Source organism: Bos indicus, chromosome 11 (assembly GCF_029378745.1).
Source record: "Bos indicus isolate NIAB-ARS_2022 breed Sahiwal x Tharparkar chromosome 11, NIAB-ARS_B.indTharparkar_mat_pri_1.0, whole genome shotgun sequence".
In the NCBI taxonomy this organism is placed as follows: Eukaryota; Metazoa; Chordata; class Mammalia; order Artiodactyla; family Bovidae; genus Bos; species Bos indicus.
This window is the reverse complement of record NC_091770.1, coordinates 93423159-93447455: the sequence shown is the minus strand read 5'-3', so window position 1 is coordinate 93447455 and position 24297 is coordinate 93423159. Positions and strand designations below refer to the sequence as shown.

The 24297-nt window shown below is 40.3% G+C and overlaps 3 protein-coding genes across 3 annotated transcripts; 1 reads left to right on the top strand and 2 right to left on the bottom strand.

Annotated features, from left to right (window-relative positions):
- Positions 1-1201: 1201 nt before the first annotated feature.
- Positions 1202-7062, top strand: LOC109565636 (olfactory receptor 1F1-like). Its single transcript, XM_070799213.1, has one exon. The coding sequence runs from the start codon at positions 1322-1324 to the stop codon at positions 1952-1954; it is 633 nt and encodes a 210-aa protein (XP_070655314.1). The 5' UTR covers positions 1202-1321; the 3' UTR covers positions 1955-7062.
- A 2583-nt stretch (positions 7063-9645) lies between these two features.
- Positions 9646-10590, bottom strand: LOC139185843 (olfactory receptor 1Q1-like). The gene has a single exon (XM_070799211.1). The coding sequence runs from the start codon at positions 10588-10590 to the stop codon at positions 9646-9648; it is 945 nt and encodes a 314-aa protein (XP_070655312.1).
- A 10424-nt stretch (positions 10591-21014) lies between these two features.
- On the bottom strand, positions 21015-22748 carry LOC139185961 (olfactory receptor 1f45-like). The gene is made up of 2 exons (XM_070799837.1): positions 22717-22748; positions 21015-21975 (listed from the first exon to the last, which is right to left on the bottom strand). Exons 1-2 carry the CDS (start codon positions 22746-22748, stop codon positions 21015-21017), a joined length of 993 nt encoding a protein of 330 aa, XP_070655938.1.
- Between the last annotated feature and the right edge of the window lie 1549 nt (positions 22749-24297).

Here is a 24297-nt window from a genome sequence, read left to right as displayed (position 1 = left end):
AATGAAGTGTTGAGGCTGATAAAACTACACAGTAAGTTCCCTACATATGAACCTTCAAGCTGTGAACTTTCAAAGATGCAAATGTGCATCTGGTTCCAGCAAGGAACCGGAACTTGGGCCATCAATGTCAGGCGTGAGTGAAATTGCAGCATGCCCTCCATCTCCTGTTGCTGATGATCCTTCTGTTCTTCATCTCCCACCTCATCTGCCTCCTCAAGCCAGTAACTCTTCTTCCTGTTCAATTGATGCCAGCCCTTGTATGCTGGCTGTTGTACTGTACTACTACACTTTTTAAGGCGCTGTATTGTAAGATTTAAAATGTTTTATTTATTTATTTATTTATTTTAATGTATTACCAACCTATTGCAGTGCAGTGTTAGGTAGCCAATTGTGTTAGTTGGGTATCTAGGCTATGTTGAACTTATAAATGCATTCTTGGAAGGGAACTTGTTTGTATATAAGGGGCTTACTGTACAGGATTAAGTCCAGGCTTTAGATCACATAAGACCTTCAGTAGAGTATTCTTTTGGCTTTAACTTTCTCACCTGTAGTTAAGTGGCTGAAAGCAGTTTCTACCATGAGTGACTGTTGTGAGAATCAATTGCCTGATATTTAGAATGCACACAGCAAGCACCAAAGACATTATATGTTCAGTGATGACTTACTTGTTATACAGTGAAGTTCAAAAAGTCCAGGACTGTGTGTGAGTTATCCTGTTGTCATTAGTATTAGTCAAATTGAGAGACTGTAAGTGGTCAATACATGAACATAGAATACACTAAAGAATGGGTAGGTGAGTGGATGAATAAGAAATAATGGCCTGGGAAAAAAATTAAAGAGAAAAAAATTCGTTTTGGAAAACTAGGGACATCTGCACAAGAAAAGATGTTTCCTGCAAGCTATCTCTGAGTAAATTTCAACCTTATCTGATCTTAACACTTGCTCTTTGTGGGTGATGTGGATTGAGTCTTATGGCCGCTAGAAACAGGACAGAAGTAACAGAATTTGTTTTATTGGGCCTGTCCAACTGGCCAGAGATGCAACCAGTCATTTTTGGGACCGTCCTTCCCATGTACCTCGTGGCAGTTATGGGCAATGCTCTGTTAATGATTGCTGCCCTCTCAGACCCTAAGCTTCAGACCCCCATGTACTTCCTGCTCAGCCAACTTTCCTTCATTGACATCTCTCTGACAACCATCACTGTTCCCCAGATGCTGGTGCACACACTGTCTGTGAACAGAATCATCTCCTTTAACTGCTGCATGCTCCAGCTCTTCTTTTTTATGGCTGTGGGCAGCATGGAAGGCCACTGTTGGCTGCCATGGCCTATGACCGCTATGTGGCTATCTGTGACCCCTTAAGATACTCTGCCATCATCAGCCATCGCCTCTGCTTACGCATAACATTGACCTCGTGGGTGGTCGTCAGCCTCAACAGCCTTCTTTATAGTGTGTTGGTCACCCGCTTAACTTTCTGTGGCAACCAGGTCACCCACTTCTTCTGTGACATCACACCCTTGCTGAAGCTCTCCTGTACCCGGCCAGTGGTCAATGAGATGTTAATATTTACTGAGGGGGTAGCCGTGGTGGTCAGCCCCTTCTTCTTTATTTTAGGTTCCTATGCCCGCATTGGTGTGACCATAACGCACATGCAGTCAGTTGCTGCCCTGCGTAAAGCCCTGTCCACCTGTAGCTCCCACATCCTGGTTGTGCTGCTCCTGTACGGCTCTGTGATCTGCGTGTACCTCCGGCCATCTTCCAGCCACGACTTGGACCAGGAGCGTCAGGTGGCCATCTTCTACACAGTTGTAACCCCTATGCTAAACCCAATGATCTACAGCCTGAGAAACCAGGAGGTGAAGGGTGCCCTGCGAAGGCTTTTCAGGAAGCTCTGTATCCCCAGCAACTTCCAGCCTGGTTCCCAGGCAAACAGGGAATGGCAGCACAGCTCCTGAACCCTTTATGTAGTATGGATATTTTAACAATATTCATTCTTTCAATCCATGCACATGAGGTTGTTCCTTTGATTTGTGTCTGTTTTCTTTCATCAATGATTTATGGTTTTACTGTACAGATTTTTCAGGTCCTTAGCTAAATTTATTCCTAAGTAGCTGGTTCTTTTTGTTGTTATTATAAATGGGGTTGTTTTCTTGTTTTTCTTTTCAGATAGATTGCTCTTGTAAAGATACACATCCCTTTGAGAGATAAAGGAGGTAGTATCCATAATTACACTGAAACAATAGAATCAAGGAGTTCTTTTGTGCAAACCTAGGATCTCTCAGAAATTATTTTCCTTAAAGAAGTCAGAATGAAATAGAGTTCAAAAGCCCAAGGGAAAATGCTAGGGCTTGTTCGAAGGTAGTATAGTGTAAGTGCTTAAGGGAGTGGATTTTGGAGACAGAGTGAATTTGTGTCTCAGCTCTGTCATTACTTCTGTGGGATTGTTTTGTGCCTATGATAACCAGTGAGCTGGTCAGGCCCTTTTGATTCTTACTAGGATTGTAAGGCACCCTCAGCAGCTCTTTGGGGAAATTTGGGGAGAGGAAATGTTTATTACTCACAGGTCCTGGAAAGGACAAGCACATCTTGGGCCACCCAGTGAGGTTGTGGATAGAGGGAGAGAGTGTGGGCTTGGAGTTCTGCTTTTATTGTGGATGAAAATAAGGGATTCATCTTCAAGGTTCACTGTTTAATGGATGGATTTAAAACCCAAGAGTTGGAATTTCAATCACAGGAAGAATAAAATCAAGTGGCCCAAACAAACAGTTAATCTGAATCAACCAAGATCTCTAAACCAAGGAGGTGGGTTTGGCTGGCAATGTGTCAGGTAGCCTTTGAAATGCATGCTTCCTCAATCAAAGCCTATGTCAGGCTCTTGCATCACAAAAAGAAAAACACAGTGTTTATTTATTTGTTTATTTTTGTTTGTTTTTTTAAATTAATTAATTAATTAATTTTACTTGAAAATATTGTATTGGTTTTGCCATACATTGACTTGAATCTGCCATGAGTGTACATGTGTTCCCCATTCTGAACCCTCCTCCCACCTCCCTCCCATCCCATCCCTCTGGGTCATCCCAGTGCACCAGTCCCAAGCACCCTGTATCAAGCATCAAACCTGGACTGGCGTTTCATTTCACATATGATATTTTACATGTTTCAATGCCATTCTCCCATATCATTCCACCCTCTCGCTTCCCACAGAGTCCAAAAGACTGTTCAATATGTCTGTGTCTTTTTTGCTGTCTTGCATACAGGGTTATTGTTACCTTCTTTCTAAATTCCATATATATGTGTTAGTATACTGTATTGGTGTTTTTCTTTCTGGCTTACTTCACTCTGTATAATAGGCTCCAGTTTCATCCACCTCATTAGAACTGATTCAAATGTATTCTTTTTAATGGCTCAGTAATATGCCATTGAAACACAGGGTTTAAATGCTTATCATCTTTGGCAATTATTCAATTACTCTCTGCCTCAGCTATCCATTTATAAAGAGAGAAATAGTATGTATAATTAAGGTTTAGGGTTCATAAGGATTTGATGAGTACAATATATGTAAAACACCATAACAAGGACCAGTCCACATTAACTACCACATACGGGTTTTCTATCATTATTATTATTACTTATTATTAATAGCATACACATGAAGAAATGATGGGAGAAAAGGACAAAGAATGGCTAGATAAGGGTTTGCATATCTGTATGTATCCAAAGACTTTATGAAATGAGAGAAAGGCCAGAAAGTAATCTGCTCCAGTTTTTTATAGACTGCACAGCAATTCATAGTATATGTGTTGAATTAGTTTGGATTTCCTTCAAAGTCCTAAATAAGAAACAATCCTAAATCTCAGTGGCTTATAACAACAGGCTTTTATTTCCCAGGCAAAAGTCTGGAGGCTGAAAGGGCCAACCATGCTTTAGACCCCAGGTCAAGTTCAGGTCTGTTCAATTTATTTCTTATCCTGAGATCCAAGCTAAGTGGCCCTAACTACACAGGGTGAGCTTTTCTTCTCATGATGAAAGCCAGAGCTCAAGAGGGCAAACCAAATCTTCTAAACCCATTCAAAGCTCTTTATCTGAAGAAGCATTTGTTATCCCTGTTCATAAACTATGGGCTAAAGTAAGTCCATAGTCAAAGGGATGGAGACGTGTATTTGGTTCTCAGTGAAGCCAAGGCAAGGATATGAAGGGAAGGAAGAAGAGATAGATACTATCTAACTACTAAACATGATAGTGTTACTGTTAGTTGCTCAGTTGTGTCTGACTCTTTGCGACCCCATGGGCTGTAGCCCACCAGGTTCCTCTGTCCACGGAATTCTCCAGACAAGAATACTGGAGTGGGTAGCCATTCCCTTCTCCAGGGGATCTTCCCAAACCAGAGATCGAATCCAGGTCCCCTGCATTACAGGCAGATTCTTTACCATCTGGATCATGAGGGAAGCCCCAATATTCATTGGAAGAACTGATGCTGAAGCTGGAGCTCTAATACTTTGGACACCTGATGTGAAGAGCCAACTCATTGGAAAAGACCCTGATGATGGGAAAGACTGAGGGCAGGAGGAGAAGCATGTGACAGAGGATGAGATGATTGGATGGCATCACTGACTCAGTGGACAAGAATTTGAGCAAACTCCGGGAGATAGTGAAGGACAGGGAAGCCTGGCTTGCTACAATCCATGAGTCACAAAGAGTCGGACATGACTTATCGACTAAATGACAACACTGGACATGACAAACCAAAAATTCCATTAGTATGCATGAAGATTGTTTCTAATTTTTTACTATCATAGATAATAATATACTGAACCTAAATATATGTGGGTATTTACACATAAAATATATGTTTATTCATTACATATGCTTATCTGTGTGATAAACTCCTAGAAGAGGAAGATATCTAAATACAAAATTTTTGATGGAATTGCTCAATTCTCTCCATTTCTTCAAAAATATTGTTTAATTTACTCTCTTGACCATCTCTTCATCTTAAGAAAATTCTTCCCATGGGAGCAGGGGGGATTCTTAGAAGAGGTTAGAGTGCTAAAAAGTGAGGCTAATCCATGGGTAAAGAATGGAGATTAGTAACAAAACTAAAGGCAGAGAAGGAGGAAGGTGGGGCTGGAAGGCAGGAAATGGAATTCAGAAAAAAATTTTTTGGGTATATAAGATACTTACTGGCAAATGTTAGTTAACTAACCACAAGTTGGCTTTATCTTTTATCATTTTATAAGTGCCACGGCTCTCAAAATCACTGCAGATAGTTACTGCAGCCATGAAATTAAAAGATGCTTGCTCCTTGGAAGAAAAGTTATGACAAACCTAGACAGCATATTAAAAAACAGAAACATTACTCTGCCAACAAAGGTCTGTATAATCAAAGCTATGGTTTTACCAGTAGTCATGTATGGATGTGAGAGTTGGACTATAAAGAAAGCTGAGGGCTGAAGAATTGATGCTTTTGAACTGTGGTTTTGGAGAAGACTCTTGAGAGGTCCTTGGACAGTAAGGAGATCCAACCAGTCCATCCTAAAGGAAATCAGTCCTGGGTGTTCATTGGAAGGACTGATGTTGAAGCTGAAGCTCGAAAATTTTGACCACCTGATGCAAAGGACTGACTCATTGGAAAAGACACTGATGCTGGGAAAGATTGAAAGCAGGAGGAAAAAGGGACAATAGAGGATGAGATGATTGGATGGCATCTCTGACTTGATGGACATGAATTTGAGCAAGCTCCGGGAGCTGGTGATGGACAGGGAAGCCTGATGTGTTATAGTCCATGGGGTCGCAAAGAGTTAGGCACAGCCGAGTGACTGAACTGAACTGATGGCTCCCATTACCTTGGAAGATTTATTATCCTGGTGCAAAGACTAAGGCGGTATACCTTCTCCATCCCATTTCAATGGTGTAAGTTTTGACCAAGCCTTATATATATATATATATATATTTTTTTTTTAATAAGAAGCCCTTATTCTAGCTCATTACACAAAAATTATTACAATTTTATTTCCTTCTTGACTTTGTGCCTATAACAATCCATATTCTATGATAGAAACTTTATCTAGACAGATGGATTAAATTGACTTGTATTTGTGACATCTGCTTCATGTCATGGGAGGCCATTTTCACTTTTCCTTTTGATCCTATACCCACAAAACTGAAGAATCAATATTACTGTTGGCCACACCATGCATCATGTGGGATCTTAATTCCCCAACCAGGGATTGAACTCTGGCCCCCTGCCTTGGGAGCACAGAGTCTTAACCATTGGCCCACCTGGGAAGCCCAAGAATCAACATACTGGTAGACATCTTGGCTCTTGGACCTGTTCCCCATGTCCAGCATTGATTGGTCAGCAAAAACATTGTTGTTGTTCAGTTGCTAAGTCATGTCTGACTCTTTGCAATCCCATGGACTGCAGCACACCAGGCTTCCCTGTCCTTCACTATCTCCCAGAGTTTGCTCAAACTCATGTCCATTAAGTCAGTGGTGCCATCCAATCATCTCATCCTCTGTCACCCCCTTCTCCTCCTGCTTTCAATCTTTCTCAGCATCAGTCTTTTCTAATGAGTTGATCTCATCAGGTGGCCAAAGTGTTGGAACTTCAGCTTCAGCCTCAGTTCTTCCAGTGAATATTCAGGACTGATTTCTTTTAGGATTGACTGGCTTGATCTCCTTGTGGTCCCAGGGACTCTCAAGAGTCTTCTCCAACACCACAATTCAAAGGCATCAATTTTTCAGCACTCAGCCTTCTTTATAGCCCACCTCTCACATCTGTATATGGCTACTGGAAAAACCATAACTTTGACTATATGGACCTGTGTCAGCAAAGTGAATGAAACTGGAACACTTTCTAATACCATACACAAAAATAAACTCAAAATGGATTAAAGATCTAAACATAAGACCAGAAGCTATAAAACTCCTAGAGGAGAACATAGGCAAAACACTCTCTGACATACATCACAGCAGGATCCTCTATGACCCACCTCCCAGAATATTGGAAATAAAAGCAAAAATAAACAAATGGGATCTAATTAAAATTAAAAGCTTCTGCACAACAAAGGAAACTATAAGCAAGGTGAAAAGACAGCCTTCAGAATGGGAGAAAATAATAGCAAATGAAGCAACTGACAAACAACTAATCTCAAAAATACACAAGCAACTCCTACAGCTCAATTCCAGAAAAATAAATGACCCAATCAAAAAATGGGCCAAAGAACTAAATAGACATTTCTCCAAAGAAGACATACAGATGGCTAACAAACACATGAAAAGATGCTCAACATCACTCATTATCAGAGAAATGCAAATCAAAACCACAATGAGGTATCATTTCACGCCAGCCAGAATGGCTGTGATCCAAAAGTCTACAAGCAATAAATGCTTGAGAGGATGTGGAGAAAAGGGAACCCTCTTACACGGTTGGTGGGAATGCAAACTAGTACAGCCACTATGGAGAACAGTGTGGAGATTCCTTAAAAAACTGGAAATAGAACTGCCTATGATCCAGCAATCCCACTGTTGGGCATACACACCGAGGAAACCAGAATTGAAAGAGACATGTGTACCCCAAAGTTCATCACAGCACTGTTTATAATAGCCAGGACATGGAAGCAACCTAGATGTCCATCAGCAGATGAATGGATAAGAAAGCTGTGGTACATATACATAATGGAGTATTACTCAGCCATTAAAAAGAATACATTTGAATCAGTTCTAATGAGGTGGATGAAACTGGAGCCCATTATACAGAGTGAAGTAAGCCAGAAAGAAAAATACCAATACAGTATACTAACACATATATATGGAATTTAGAAAGATGGTAATGATAACCCTGTAAGCGAGACAACAAAAGAGACACAGATGTATAGAACAGTCTTTTGGACTCTGTGGGAGAGGGAGGGGGGATGATTTGGGAGAATGGCATTGAAACATGTATAACATCATATAAGAAATGCATCACCAGTCCAGGTTTGATGCTTGATACGGGATGCTTGGGGCTGATGCACTGGGATGACCCAGAGGGATGGTATGGGGAGGGAGGTGGGAGGGAGGTTCAGGATTGGGAACACATGTACACCCGTGGTGGATTCATGTTGATGTATGGCAAAACCAATACAATATTGTAAAGGAATTAGCCTGTAATTAAGATAAAAAAAAAAGTGATGTCTCTGCTTTTTAATATACTGTCTAGGTTTGTCATAGCTTTCCTCCAAGGAACAAGCATCTTTTAATTTCATGGCTGCAGTCACCATCTGCAGTGACTCTGGAGCCCAAGAAAATAAAATCTGTCAGTGTTTCCACTGTTTCCCCATCTATTTGCCATGAAGTGATGGGACCGAATGCCGTTATCTTTGTTTTTTGAATGTTGAGGTTTAAGCCAGCCTTTTCACTTTCCTCTTTCACTTTCATAAAGAATCTCTCTTTTTCTTCTTCACTTTCTGCCATTAGAGTGGTATCATCAGCCTTGTGGCAAAGGGCTTTTCATAACTCAGTGAAGTTATTAATCATGCCATGTAGGGCCACCCAAGATGGACAGGTCATAGTGGAGAATTCTGACAAAATGTGATCCGCTGGAGAAGGGAATGGCAAACCACTCCAATATTCTTGCCTCAAGAACCCCATGATCCATGAAGCAACCCCTTCATGGATCACAGCAAATACATAGTAATAGACTAATTCCACATTTCAACTACAGAAAAGATTAGGAGAACCCTGAGACAGAAAGAGGTTAAGTAATCCCAGAATAATGCAGCTCATCAAGGTTAAGGAAGTGCAAGTTGGAGAGCTGTGACAGGTGATCAGTTCTGAAGCAACTGTAACTCCCGGCCCTACAGTGGACATTTGTCACTACGTCCCTCTTCCGATTCCAGAGGAGTTCCCCCATTTCCTTTGTCTTGGTGGGAAGCAGAACCTCCCTTATTTTTATGGAAAATAAAAGTAGCAGTATTGTTTTTCCAGTTCCCTCGGGAATTAGAGCTTGGGTGAGTGACCAAGACTTGGCCAGTCAGACGCACCACTTTATATTGAATCTAGAGGTGTTGATGCAGAGAATAGGAAGTGAATGCTCTTTCTGGAGGTGATCACATCTGATTTTCAGGCCCCTAAGGGCTAGGCCAGTGACTATTTCTGGTAATGTTGGTGGGGATTCAAGTGGCATTGAACAGAGTTCGGTAGCTACAGTGGTGACCTCATCATACCAGTTCTGGGATGTGATTTTGACTATGGTTCTGCCTGTGTGACCTTTCTTATTCTTGTCCATTTTGCTGAACTTATTGGCTTAGCCTTCTTGGAAATTCATGAGTTTCACATATGCTTTCAATAAACTTGTTTCCTCCACGAATAACCAAAATTAGTTTCTGTTGCCTGCATCTAAGAACTCTGAAAGTTACAATCCTGGTGTTAGATATCATGCCCACAGAACACCATCAGCTGTAATTAAAATCATGTCACTGATTTACACTAAATACATAGCTCCATGTACTTTGGGTTTAAGAAATATTTCTAGGCAATATCCATTGAGAAAACTGTGATACATACCTAATATTTCTGGGAAGTTCTAAAGGAAACAGACATTTGAAGGACGAAAATCTTTCATAGATAAAGCTTGAACTCATAGATGAAACTGTGTTTTGGGGTTTTATCTAAATGAAGAGGTCCAGATCCTGTTCATCCATTTCCTGAAGGCTCCCTTGACATCCTTGTTCCTTAGGCTATAAATGAAGGGGTTCAACATGGGGGTCACTACTGTGTACATGACAGTCAGGATACGACCCCCGGGCACTGAATAGCTGGTAAGGGGCCGGAAGTAGACCCATGTGAGGGTCCCATAGAATATAGCCACCACAGTGAGGTGGGAGCCACAGGTAGAAAAGGCTCTCCACTTGCCTTTGGCTGAGGGGCTCTGGAGGACTGCTGAGATGATGCAGGCATAGGAGGCCATGATGATGGCCAAGGCTCCACTGATGACAATGACTCCTTCCGTGTGAATCATCAAGGTGTTGAGGTGGGTGCTGGAGCAGGAGATCTTCATCAGAGGGTAGAGGTCACAGAAGAAGTGGGGGATCCTGTTATCTGCACAGAAGATCAGTCTGCTCACGAGAAAGGTGTGCAGCAGGGCATGAAGATGGGAGAGGATGTGGCACATGACCACCAAGTGTGAACACAGCTTCCTGTTCAGAATCATACAGTAGTGGAAAGGGTGGCAGATGGCGATGTATCTGTCATAGGCCATCACAGCCAGGAGGAAGTTCTCCATGGCTGCAAAGCAAATGAAGAAATAAGTTTGTGTTAAGCAACCCATGTAGGAAATAGCCTTGGTAGAAGAGAAAATGTTCTGCAGCATCTTGGGGACTGTGGTGGAGGTGAAGCAGATGTCTGCCAAGGCCAAGTTGCTGAGAAAGACGTACATGGGAGTTTGGAGGCGTGGAGCAGAGATAATCAGGATGATGATGACAGAGTTGCCAGAAATGTTGATGGTATACATGAACAGAAAAAGAAGACAGAGAGGGATCTGCTCTTCCTGGTGGGGAGAAATGCCCAAGAGAACAAAATGGGATACACTGGTCCGGGTGGTATTGTCCATCTATTACCATTAAACAAACAGGATTATTATTATTTTTATTGAGATGTAATTCATATATAACTTTATATTAGTTTCAGGTGTACAACATAGTGATTCAATAAGTGCATGCATTATAAAATGATCACCACAGTAAGTCTAGTTATTATCCATCCCCATACATAGTTACAAAATTTGTTTTTTCTTATGATGAGGGCTTTTAAGATTTATTCTCTTAGCAACTCTCAAATATGCAACATGATGTTATTAACTGTAGTCACCAAGCTGTATATTACATGCCTATTATTTATTTATTTTATTAACTGGAAGTTTGAGCCTTTGAATCCCTTTCACCCACCTTGTCCATCCCCTCACTCCCCCGCTTCCAATCTTTTCTCTATGAGCTTGTTTTTTCTTTAATTCCATGTATAAGTGAGACCACAGAGTGTTTGTCTTTCTCTGTCTGACTGTTTCACTTATCATAATACCCTCAAGCTTCATTCATGCTGTTGCAAATGGCAGGATTTCTTTCTTTTTTATTGCTGCATAGTATTCCACTGTGCATGTGTTTATGCCCTCTTTATCCATTTACTCAATGATGGACACCAAGTTGTTTCCATGTCTTGGCAACTGCAAATAATGTTGCAATGAACCTGGAGGCTGCATATATCTTTTAGAATTAGGGTTTTTGTCTTCTTTGGATAAATATCCAGAAGTGGAATTGCTGAATGATATAGTATTTTTAATTTTTAAAGGAGACTACATACTATTTTCCAAAAAGAATTGTTTTTATAGACCTGGATATCTAAGCAGTCTGTTTAGTTACTTTTAGTTTTGTGCTCCAGGGTAAACTACACATGAGTAACTTGGTATTGATAACAGGATCAAGTGCTTAATTATTTTCCAAAATAATGAGATTTGGATTTTTCATTATCAGTATCAAGATCACTATCATCATAGATAACATTTATAGAGCACTTACTTTGAATCAAGGACTTTGCTACATTATCATATTTGATTCTTACAATAACCCCATGAGGCAAATATTATTATTATCATATTCATTATTATTCCAGTTTTACAAACTAGAAAATGGAGGCATAGAATATTTAAACTCATAAAGGGCAAAATCAGAACTTAAAGTCATATTTGTCTCACTCCAGAGTATGCTAGTGACAAAATATAATACGACTTCCCAAATTAAAACTAAGACATCCGAGATGGCTAACAAACACATGAAAAGATGTTCAATATCACTCATTATCAGAGAAATGCAAATCAAGACCACTATGAGGTACCATTTCACACCAGTCAGAATGGCTGCGATCCAAAAGTCTACAAATAATAAATGCTGGAGAGGGTGTGGAGAAAAGGGAACCCTCTTACACTGTTGGTGGGAATGCAAACTAGTACAGCCACTATGCAGAACAGTGTGGAGATTCCTTAAAAACCTGGAAATAGAACTGCCTTATGATCCAGCAATCCCACTGCTGGGCATACACACTGAGGAAACCAGAAGGGAAAGAGACACATGTACCCCAGTGTTCATCGCAGCACTGTTTATAATAGCCAGGACATGGAAGCAAGCTAGATGTCCATCAGCAGATGAATGGATAAGAAAGCTGTGGTACATATACACAATGGAGTATTACTCAGCCATTAAAAAGAATACATTTGAATCAGTTCTAATGAGGTGGATGAAACTGGAGCCTATTATACAGAGTGAAGTAAGCCAGAAGGAAAAACATAAATACAGTATACTAACACATATATATGGAATTTAGAAAGATGGTAACAATAACCCTGTGTACGAGACAGCAAAAGAGACACTGATGTATAGAACAGTCTTATGGACTCTGTGGGAGAGGGAGAGGGTGGGGAGATTTGGGAGAATGGCATTGAAACATGTAAAATATCATGTATGAAATGAGATGCCAATCCAGGTTCGATGCACGATACTGGATGCTTGGGGCTAGAGCACTGGGACGACCCAGAGGGATGGTATGGGGAGGCAGGAGGGAGGAGGGTTCAGGATGGGGAACACATGTATACCTGTGGCGGATTCATTTTGATATTTGGCAAAACTAATACAATTATGTAAAGTTTAAAAATAAAATAAAATTAAAAATAAAATAAAATAAAATTAAATTAAAAAAACAAGAACAAAAAACTAAGACATCTAATTCATGGCAATAGAACTTGCTAATGGGCTACATAATCTTGTTAAAAGAGATTTCAAAGGGCATTTGGTTAAGTAGTGTCTACTATGGGTAATGCATACCCTTGGTAGTACCCACAAACTTCTCAGAGTACACAGACATGGTTTTAGGAGAATCAATTTCTAGATGCCCAACTTATTCTCTTTACTAAAATCATTTTGTCTTCAATATGTCACCTCATGCATTATCCTGTCTCTCACTTGCCAAATAAAAGACTTACTTTCATCCATCACAAATCTTATTAGATGTATTAACTCAGGAAATAAAAACTTCAAATAAGTTAAATGAAGCAATAGTCAGCAATATTAAGAAAATGAATGGCTTTTTGGACCAGATAGCGAGTCTATTTTGAGATCAGGGAGCTTCCAGTTCTTTGCTCTCAAAAAAATTAAAAAAGGAGAGATATTGAAGGAGACCTAATCTACTTGTCAGCACACCATTTAAAATAATTTTTCCATTTCTTTCAGTATTGTTTTCTTATTCAGAAATAAGTATATTTATATTCCACATGTAAGTGAGGTCACATAACATTTGCCTTTGTCTGACTTAACTTCACTCAGTGTGATAGTCTCTAGGTCCATCCGTATTCCTGTCTGTGTAGCCCCAAAAGATTTGGGCACAACTTAATGACTAAATAACAACAAAGCAGAAATAAGGCACCCAGAATAGAGATGAAGAAAATAAAACTTTTGTTTTTAAACAAAACTATAAATGAATATTTTAATTCAACAATCTTCATCCTTTATTTATATAGTCAAAATATAGCACCTATAATATACAATCTTTTTCCAGAAAATAGAAGAGGAAAAAATACTTTCCAGCTGAATTTCAGACAGCATTATCCTAATACCTATCAGAGAAAGATATTACCAGAAGTGAAATAAAAAATCAATAACCCTTCATAAGCATACCATATCTCCCTATGATGTAAGAAAATAAAACTTTTCTGACTCAAAAAAAAATTTTTTTGTTAGTATGTGACACTAACTTCTGTCATATTACTTGCACAGCGTTTAGTCCTCTGGAATCTCAAAGAACAAGTCTATTATTCTTTGACACAAAAAGTCCTTAAGAAATCTAAAAACTAATACAATTATGTAAAGTTTAAAAATAAAATAAAATTAAAAAAAAAAAAAAAGAAATCTAAACATGAGTTAACAGAGGAAGCACTGCATGGTGGGTTTTAAAGCCACTGGACTAGAACCTGGCTCTTCCATTTAATTGTTCTATGACCTAGAGGAATTTGCTTACCCTCTATGAGCCAACTCTTCTCATCTGTAAAATGGGGGGAATGGTAATAGCACATTACTCATAAAATTGTTCTGAGGATTAAATGATAGTTTCCGGTCCCTGGCAAGTGTTCAGTAAATCATGACAATTATTCTGATCAATTTTTCAGACTTGTTCTGCGCCGAGTCAATGGATTTTTCTAGGAGGACAGTGTGCTGCCAACTGGGTCCCTCTACCTAAACCTACTCTACTTTGTCACTGTCTTTGTTTTATTTTATTTTTAATATTTATTTATTTATTTGACTATGCCAGGTCTTGGTTGTGGCACGTAGGATATAGTTTCCTGACCAGGGATTGAACCTGGGTCCCCTGCATTGGGAGTGGAGAGTGTAGCCAACTGGATCACCAGGGAAGTCTCTGTCACTATCTTCAAAGTGTGGTTTCCAGAACTGAGCAAAATTCTATGAGTCTGGATTCTCATCACAGGGTAAACATAATGATTCAGTCTGGCCATCATTCATAGCTTTTTGGGTGGAGATCAAAGTTGGCAGTCCACAAGCTAGCTGTGTCCATGGCTAGCCCATGAATTTTTAAGCTTCACAATTCAGTTGTTGGGAGAAAAAGTGCAAAGAGTTAAGAGCTGCCTGGTGGAAGGCACTTTCACATGCTTTATCACATGTAACATATAGTAATCCCAACATACTTGTAGCCACACCAGTCATTTATTATCCTCATCTCACAGATGAGTAAACCAAGGCTTAGAGAGGTATAACAATTTGCTCAGCATCACTCAGTGTTAAGTGGTTCGACTGGACTTTATACTTGTGTCTGGACACCTTGAGTGCTCATATGTGTAAGGCTCTACCACACCGCCCTTTCATTGCCTAAGCTTCTGCCCCATGAAAATGGATTTATTCATCACTCCTGGTCTATCTGCTTTCATATCCCAAATTAAAGGATGTCACCATGGAAGCACTCAAGAAAGTAAACTTTTAGATGTTTCAATGACAAAAATGTGGAAATTCATAATATGCCATTGAATCATCCTGAATTGGTTTCAATAGGATATGATGATAAATGAGAACTGCAAGTTGTAGCCACATTGACTGAGCACTAACTATAAACCAGGAAGTGATCTGAGAGCTTTATATGTGTGTTTCTCATTTGGTGATCACAGCAAGTCTATGATCAATTGAAGCTCAGAGGGATTCTGTGAGATGCTCAAAGACATCGAATTAGTAAGCGGTAGAACAGATATTTGAATTCAGTTCTAGCTGACCTCAATGTCTATGCACTTAACCTTGGGCTGTGCCATCTCTTAAATGTCATCTTCCCATTTCAATTCCCACTTTTCTCTTTGTTCCTTCCTTTCCCACTGTGCTGTCTTATGCACTTGGCCAGTGATAAATGTCTACCCCCCCCCCTTTTTTTTCTAGTTTAATCCTCATTATTGAACTTGGGAGTAGATATTACTGTTCCTACTTTCAGATCAGGAAAATAAGGGCTGGGGGATGAATTTGCTTTCCCAGGGACACAGGGCATAGGGTTGGAGTCAGGTTGATTATAGATCTGTCCCACTCAAAAGCAAGGCTCTCTCTACCCCACTTCACCCATTTACACCTATGTTTTTTTTCTGTTCCTGCATTTGGGTCCCTTTTGTTAGTCTGTCACTGTAATTGAACTCTCCAGATTGAATCAGTGGTCCTGAGTCATGACTTAGGAAACAGGGGAGGGCTGGAGAAGGGACTGAGCTGTACTTGACAGTCAGCAAGCTATGGCCGGTACCTGGGGCAATGTCCATATAGCTCCTGTGACAGCTGCTCAGAAGCTAGAGAGAGCCCCAGAGGTGGGGGCGGAGGGACTTCCTGGAGCCTTGGAGTCCTTGCTCTCCTCTGGCTGGCAAAAGTCATTCTGCCTGACCCACAGTGCAGCATGTGAGCTCCTGACATGTGGTGTGGGGCATGGGGCTGTGCAGTTGAGACTGGGGAACTACAAGTGAAATGTCTTGCTTTATAGAGAAAGATGTAGACAAAGAAAAAGTAGGGTGGGGCGCGGGAATGGGTCTGGTGTCAGAAATTGAAAGATTTGGGCTTTGGTCCCAGGTCTCTATGAACACTCTGAGATCTTGGAAAAAATCACTTCATTCTTGGAGACCTCAGTTTCTTCACCTGCGAAATGGGATGAATAATACCTGCTTTTCATGCAGAAGCTCTGTAAAATAACAGAGGAGACTATGGACATAACAAGTCCTTTAACAAGTCTTATGAGACAGGGAGAAGTTTGTTTTACGTTTCTACTTGGAACTTGGTTTCTGTCTAGCATAGATCCCCATAACTTCTGACAGTCTGATCCACGGACTTTGGTGATAATAAAGCATTTCATTCTAAAGAGACCTAAGCATTTGGATAATGTGACCGTCTATTCTTTGAGTTTCTCTGTTGGAATATTAACGCCCAGATGTGAAAAGAAATGTCTGAGTCAGTTGTTAAGCAAGACAAAGTAGACAGCCTTGAACAGGGGCAGGTTTTTGGGTCACTCAAGGGTAATTACCTACAATCCTTCCCTACCTGATTGAGGTCTCTGGAATTCCATTAGATAGTTTCTTTTTTCACTCAAGAAAATTTTCCTCAAAGGAAACACTTTTGGCTATGTAAATCCATTCACTTTTGTGGTTCTGTTTTAATGAGGGGAGGAGAGAGAGTTCACCAAGACCCAGAATATCTGAGGATGGTATAGGGAAGAGACACCGTGAAGGGAAAGTAAAGGGCAAAGATGACCTGCGGAGTCAAAGATGAACATCACAATGCACACAACGCTGCGTGAAGGATCAAATTTGAGAAAGATGATCCTCCCTCCAGAATTTACAGGGAGCCTGTGTAGGAACTGTCTGAGGGGCTGTGTGAGTGTGGGGTCCTCAGCACACACTCACCTCACTGTGGACCCGCTCTGGGCTGGAATGGGCTGGGCTTGGCACTTCCATCAACCCTCAGCAGACACTCACCTCACTGTGGACCCGCTCTGGGCTGGAATGGGCTGGGCTTGGCACTTCCATCAACCCTCAGCAGACACTCACCTCACTGTGGACCCGCTCTGGGCTAGAATGGGCTGGGCTTGGCACTTCCGTCAACCCTCAGGTGACGTGTGTTGTCCTGTTGTGACAGCAGCTCGGATCTGTCTGCTCAGGGAAGACAGAGCAAGTTGCCCAGCATGGAAGGAAGAAAGACCTTAGAGAAGGGCTGACGGGGTTGAGCACCAAGACTCCTGGGAGGGTGCTTCTGCTTGGCAGGGGCAGGAAGGCACATCTGGGAAAGGCGTCGGGAGGTTTTTTTATTGCATGCTTTTGGATGAATTCCATGGCTCCCACCACCTCATAGTTCCAAGTGCATCATCGTCCAAACTCACTGCCTTCTCTGGGGACTGGGGCCCATGAAGCAGTGCTTCCAGGATTAGTGGGAATATTAGCATTAGTGACTGTTGCTTGGCAGCTTGGTTAATCCCAGGAGGGGAGGCCAGAACTTAGGGGATCATCCTGGACATGGAGTTCTCTGATTTGTACTCCAAAATTCGACTGTGAGGTGGAATCTCAGAAAAACCCAGGTATGGTCAAGGCACAGATGGGTGTCTCCTTGCCCTGAGTTCTTGAATGTAGCCTCACGTTTTACATTTCTTTCAGGTAACACACACTTATTTTTAAAAATATTTAAGGACCTCCCTGGTGGTCCAGTAGGTAAGAATTCACCTTCCAATGCAGGAGACATGGGTTTGATCCTTGGTCAGGGAACTAAGATCCCACAGGCCCTGGAGCAAGTAAACCACGTGCTACAACTGCTGAGCCCTCGTGTTACAACCTGAGAGAAGCAGCAAAGAGCCCAGACACCGCAGCTAAGGCCCAACACAGCCGAGTAAATAAAGAAGTAGGGAAAAGTACTCAGCACTGAGACATGTATCAAATGAAAAGTGAGAATCTGTTTCTCATCCTTCCCATCTCTCTCCAGGGGTAATCACTGTTAGAGTTTTGACCTGTACACTTTCAGATACTTTTCTATGCACATACATATATAGGTAGCGGAGAAGGCAATGGTACCCCACTCCAGTACTCTTGCCTGGAAAATCCCATGGACGGAGGAGCCTGGTAGGCTGCAGTCCATGGGGTCGCTAAGAGTCGGACACAACTGAGCGACTTCACTTTGACTTTTCACTTTCATGCATTGGAGAAGGAAATGGCAACCCACTCCAGTATTCTTGCCTGCAGAATCCCAGGGATGGGGGAGCCTAGTGGGCTGCTGTCTATGGGGTCGCACAGAGTCGGACACAACTGAAGTGACTTAGAAGCAGCAGCATATATGTAGAATTTTGATTTTACAAAAATGGGATCATTTGTTCTGGAGCTTTCTTTGTTTCTCTCATCAATATATCATGGACCTCCTATATTACCATGGGATCTACCTCATTATTTTTTAAAGTATTTAATAGACTAATAGATGTACCATTAGTAATACACATTTCCCTACTCATGCCACTTACCTATCTCCTTTTTTTTTCGGGGGGTAGGGATGGTTATTACAAAAGCGATGCTGCATGGATATTTTACAGGCATTTTTGTGTACATATATTTTCTAGAAATGGAAATGCTAGATGGAAGTATTAATGGAGGAATTAAAAAATACTTTTCAACCATTTGAGTTTCTTATTTAAAAAAAAATTTCCAGCTATATTGTTGCCTCCTTTTCCCTATGTCGTTGCTATGCTTTTATTATTGATTTGCAGGAGTTATGCTTTGATTATGAAATATTCTCAGGTTTTCCTTCTTGATCTAACTTACAACTCTAATTATTCTCAATGTCCAGCTCAAATAGACATTTTCTCTTTTACTTACACTTTCTGTTCATTCTGGAAACATAAATCATTAGTTTCCCTAGAACATGAAACAGAACATTTCTTATCATCTTTCATTTTTGTCAGCTCTCAAAAATCTGAGACTCACATGGACACAGACGTAACTGAATGCATATAGTTAGCAATAATAACAGGTTATATATGTTGAGTGTTCACTATGTGCCAGGCATTCTGTTTAAAGTGTTCAAATGTTTTTATATCATTCAGTCCTTTCAGCAGCTACATTAATTACCCTCATGTTCATTGCAGCGTTATCCACAATAGTCAAAATATGAAAAAAACCCTAAATGACTGTCGATAGAGAAAAAGAGGTATATATAAACAGTGGAATATTACTCAGTTATACAAAAGAAGAAAATTCTGCTGCTTGTGACAACACGGATGGGCTTGGAGGGCATGATGTTAAATGAATAAGTCAGACAGGAAAAGATAAATACTGTATGATCTCACTTACGTGTGAAATCCAAAAACACCAGGCTCATAGAAACAAAGAGCTGATGTCCAGGTGTGACAAGTGATGTCCAGGGTGTGGGTGAAATGGGGAGAGTTTGGGATAATGCTATATATTTCCATTTATAAGACGAATAAGTTCTGGGTAAATAATGAACAGTATGGTGACTGTAGTTAACAATTCTGTGTCATATACTTTAAAGTTGTTAACAGTGTAGATGCTAAATGTTCCTAACTCCCATACCCACACACATAGAGCATAACTATGTGGGGTGATGGATGCGTTAACTGACCTTTATTGTAGCCATGATTTCACCATGGGTGTATGTCAAATCATCAAGTCCTATACCTTAAACTTCCACAAACATTATATGTCAATTATACATCAATAGCACTGGAAAATTTTTTTAAAAAATTAAAAATGGGCAAAACCAAACTATAATGTTTAAGCACACATGTGTATGTGGAAAAATTAAACAGAAAGCAAGGAAGGGAAGTAATTGACATAAAAAGTCAAAGAATAATTTTTACCCTTATGGGGAAGAGAGGAGTAGCACTTTGGTAGAGGCACAGGTAACTATTTTATGATGTCATTTATATGTGGAATCTAAAAAGTAATACAAATGAATCTTTATACAAAACAGAAATAGACTCACAGACATAGAAAGCAAACTTATGGTTACCAAAGGGCAAAGTGAGAAGGGGAGGAATAAATTAGGAGTATGGGACTAACATACAAACCACTATGCATAAAATAATTAATAGAAGTTTACTGTATAGCACAGGGAACTATATTCAATATCTTGCAATAACCTATGATGGAAAAGAATCAGAAAAGTATATAAGTAAAACTGAATCACTTTGCTGTACACCTGAAAGCAAAACTCAGAGAAAGAATATTCCTAAAGTTATACAGTGTAAAGTGGTGGACTTTGGTTCTGACTTGTAACTTCTGACGTGGTCTTGCATTCTTGTTACTCTAGCACTACATATTATTAGAACTGGGAACATGTATGCAGAGGCTTCAGCTCATATAACGCAATCACTTTATTTTACAAAAAGGGAAACCAAGGCTCAGAGATGTCAAGTGATTATCCAGCTGTCATACAATATATAATGTCAAAGCCAGCAATGGAACCCAGAACTTATAGCCCCATCCTTATTCTTCTATAGATCACTGCTTGGTTAAGATAAAGCTTGTTTAAGATTATATCCTTTGTATTTCATTCTACCAACCACAATCACTCCTGTATTCTTGGACTAGAGATATCCTCCATAGTTCCTTTGTGACTTCAGCAAAATAAGATTTTCACTTTCATTTTCATGTCATACATATACAAATGTATATATATATATATATATATATATATATATATGTACACACACACACACACACACACAAGCCCCCTACCTGTGGACTTCAGGTAGGCATCTAGTAAAAATAAGCAAGAACCGTTTTGAAAGTGAGTAGTAAACTGCTCAGAGCATGGACACTTCACAGGGATGATTAGTGCTTACAGGTGTCAGTGGTCCCTTCCCTGAAATGTAAATATGAGGAAAAGAGAAGTCTCAGGTTCAGGGACACTATAGTGGTTAGGCCCTTAAGAGACCATTTTTCAGCCCTCAGCTCCGAGTCTTGGAGACTTGGACCTTTCAGTCCCAAGAAAGAGTGTTAAACATGTTTCTTCTCAGTATTTTCCCCAGTGCCCCCTTTACATCCCTGTTTCTCAGGCTGTAGATGAAGGGGTTCAACAAAGGGGTCACCACCGTGTACATTACTGAGAAGACCTGGTCCTTTCCACCTGAAGGGGATGATGGAGGACATAAATAGACCCCAATAGCTGTGGTGTAAAACAGAGAGACCACAGAGAGGTGCGAGGTGCAGTTGGAGAAGGCCTTTTGCTTACCCTTTGGGGAATCGATTCCTAGGATAGCCAATGCAATGTAAAAGTAAGATGTAAGGATGCAGACAAAGGGTGCAATTAACAGTGTTCCTGCCACAAGGATGAGCACCAGGTCATTGACATGAGTGCTGGAGCAGGCCAGCTTTAGGAGTGGGACCAGATCACAGAAGAAGTGGGGGATGACATTGGGGCCACAGAAGGAAAGCCTGGTCACCAGGAGGGTGTGCACTAGGGCATGGAAGGTAGTGACCACCCATGACCCAGCCACCAACAGGATGCAGCGTTGGGAATTCATGGTAATGGCATAATGGAGAGGTTGGCTGATGGCCATGTAGCGATCCAGTGCCATCACAGCCAGGAGAAAGTTGTCCAGATCTGCAAACAGGCCAAAGAAATAGAGTTGTGTCAGGCACCCGCCATAAGAAATCCGTTTACTTCTTGAGCCAATATTACTGAGCATCTTGGGAATGACTGTAGAGATAAAACCAATGTCAGAGAAGGACAGGTTGGCCAGGAAGAGGTACATGGGGGTGTGGAGGTGCACGTCAGAGCCAATGGCCAGGATGATAAGCAGGTTCCCCCAGACGGTGACCAGGTACATGCCCAGGAAGAGCCCAAACAGGAGAGGCTGCTGCTCTGGGTGCTCAGAGAGGCCCATGAGAAGAAATTCATACGTGCCTGTCTGGTTTCCTCTGTCCAAGTCTGGAATTCTGTATGAAATAAATGTTATTATAAATAGCAAGAAAGTAAAATAATGCTGTGTCGGAAGTATTCTGAACCCCTGTTTAAAAAAATAAACATGGTTTGACAATTCTGTTTTGGTAAAGCTTAGATTTATAATTGTGCACATTTAAAAAGACAATTTGGATTAGACTCTATAAAGTTATGGATGGATGTCAGCACTTGATCAGATATCCAAAGCTCCTTTGAACTGTTTCAACCATCCCCATGAAACATGTCAGGTACCATGTGAAAGTGTTCTTTGAGTTGCACTTTGCGTTTGTTTTTTTAATATGTTACTTTGCTTTTTTCACTGAGTAGTAGCACAATCAAGCAAACAATATTTAACTTAACAAAAAAATTAAAATAATGTTTATAACACAATAACATGTAATAGTTATAAATAAAATAATTATATAATTAATTACCAATTTTAAAAGGTAGAATTTCAGAATAGCATGTGTATTTATAACTATTTTTGTAAAATTGAAACACACATGTTGATATATGAGTAAAAACAGTGAAAGAGCACATGTTAAAGCCCAATAAGCCATCTAATACAACTCGCATTTTATGAATGAGAAAATGATAGACTCTTAAAAAGTTGCTGTAATCTGCTGAAGACCCACACTACAACTGGTACCAGAAACAGGTTTCCTACAACTATTTCCAGCAGACCACTCTGTTTCCCTCAACTGACCAAGAAAGGGGACGTATGGCCAATGACTTACTGTCTGTCCCGAGGTGGGCCAGGAAGGGTCATCATTTCTCACATTAAGACAGAGGTTTGACTCTTGGGCTCTCAGTTCTCCCTTGTCAAAAGTGGAGAAGCCATATGTGATGGCCAGATGAAAAGACAGCCTCCTCCCCTCTGTTTAAGGAGGGGACAGGGAGCCCTCATCTGCTCCAATGAAGGAGAAAGGAGGGCAGGCCACTCCAGATCCTTAGTCAACCAGACTGAAGAGAAGCCCAGGAAAAGAGAAGTTATCTGCGTGTAGTGTCTGTCACAATCCCTAGAGCTGCCTGTTGGAAGCAGCAGAGACATCTGGGAATACCGGTCCCTAAAATACCCATTGAGGGAAAAACCTTGGTTCCTTGCCCAGTCCCAATCCTCAAACTCTAAATTAACTTACTCTGTGACTCAAAATTCTCTTATCCTCTCTGAACTTTGGTTTTCAGGTAAATAAGTCAAAAATATTCTCCCCCTCATAAAATAGTCTCCCAAAATAGAAGTACATTTTTGCCATTCTGTAATAAAAGTACATGAAGTGGTACCTCATTTTGGTTTTACTTATCATCCTTCCAATTCTTAATAATGTTGAACACATTCTCATATGCCTATTAGTCATTCTTAAATCTTCTTTTTAGAAGAGTCTGCCTATTTTTATTGGGTTGATTATCTTTTGATAATGATGTATAGAAATTTTAATACTATTTATAAGGGATATACTTCATAATTTTTCTTTTAGCTCAGCCCTTTTAAAAAAGCCTAATTTTTTTTTTTACTTTACAATATTGTATTGGTTTTGCCATACATCAACATGAATCCGCCACAGGTATACATGTGTTCCCCATTCTGAACCCCTCTCCCACCTCCCTCCCTGTACCATCTCTCTGGGTCATCCCAGTGCACCAGCCTACTGGAAATAAAAGCAACAATAAACAAATGGGACCTAATTAAACTTAAAAGCTTCTGCACAACAAAGGAAACTATAAAAAAGCCTAAATTTTAAAGAAATATTTGACCTTTTTTTGGCTATCAAGAGGATATTTTTGCCTATGTTCTCCTCCACGAGTTTTATAGTTTCTGGTCTTACGTTTAGATGTTTAATCCATTTTGAGTTTATTTTTGTGTATGGTGTTAGAAAGTGTTCTAGTTTCATTCTTTTACAAGTGGTTGACCAGATTTCCCAGCACCACTTGTTAAAGAGATTGTCTTTAATCCATTGTATATTCTTGCCTCCTTTGTCAAAGATAAGGTGTCCATATGTGCGTGGATTTATCTCTGGGCTTTCTATTTTGTTCCATTGATCTATATTTCTGTCTTTGTGCCAGTACCATACTGTCTTGATAACTGTGGCTTTGTAGTAGAGCCTGAAGTCAGGTAGGTTGATTCCTCTAGTTCCATTCTTTTTTCTCAAGATCGCTTTGGCTATTCGAGGTTTTTTGTATTTCCATACAAATTGTGAAATTATTTGTTCTAGCTCTGTGAAGAATACTGTTGGTAGCTTGATAGGGATTGCATTGAATCTATAGATTGCTTTGGGTAGTATACTCATTTTCACTATATTGATTCTTCCAATCCATGAACA

Bases quoted from the DNA above. Each gene is read 5' to 3' on its own strand.
- LOC139185961 (XM_070799837.1), bottom strand. From the start codon at position 22,748: ATGACCCTTCCTGGCCCACCTCGGGACAGACA. The intron at 21,976-22,716 runs GTAAGTCATTGG...TATTTCATACAG, and splicing joins GGCCCACCTCGGGACAGACA to AATTCCAGACTTGGACAGAG.
- LOC139185843 (XM_070799211.1), bottom strand. From the start codon at position 10,590: ATGGACAATACCACCCGGACCAGTGTATCCCATTTTGTTCTCTTGGGC.
- LOC109565636 (XM_070799213.1), top strand. From the start codon at position 1,322: ATGGCCTATGACCGCTATGTGGCTATCTGTGACCCCTTAAGATACTCT.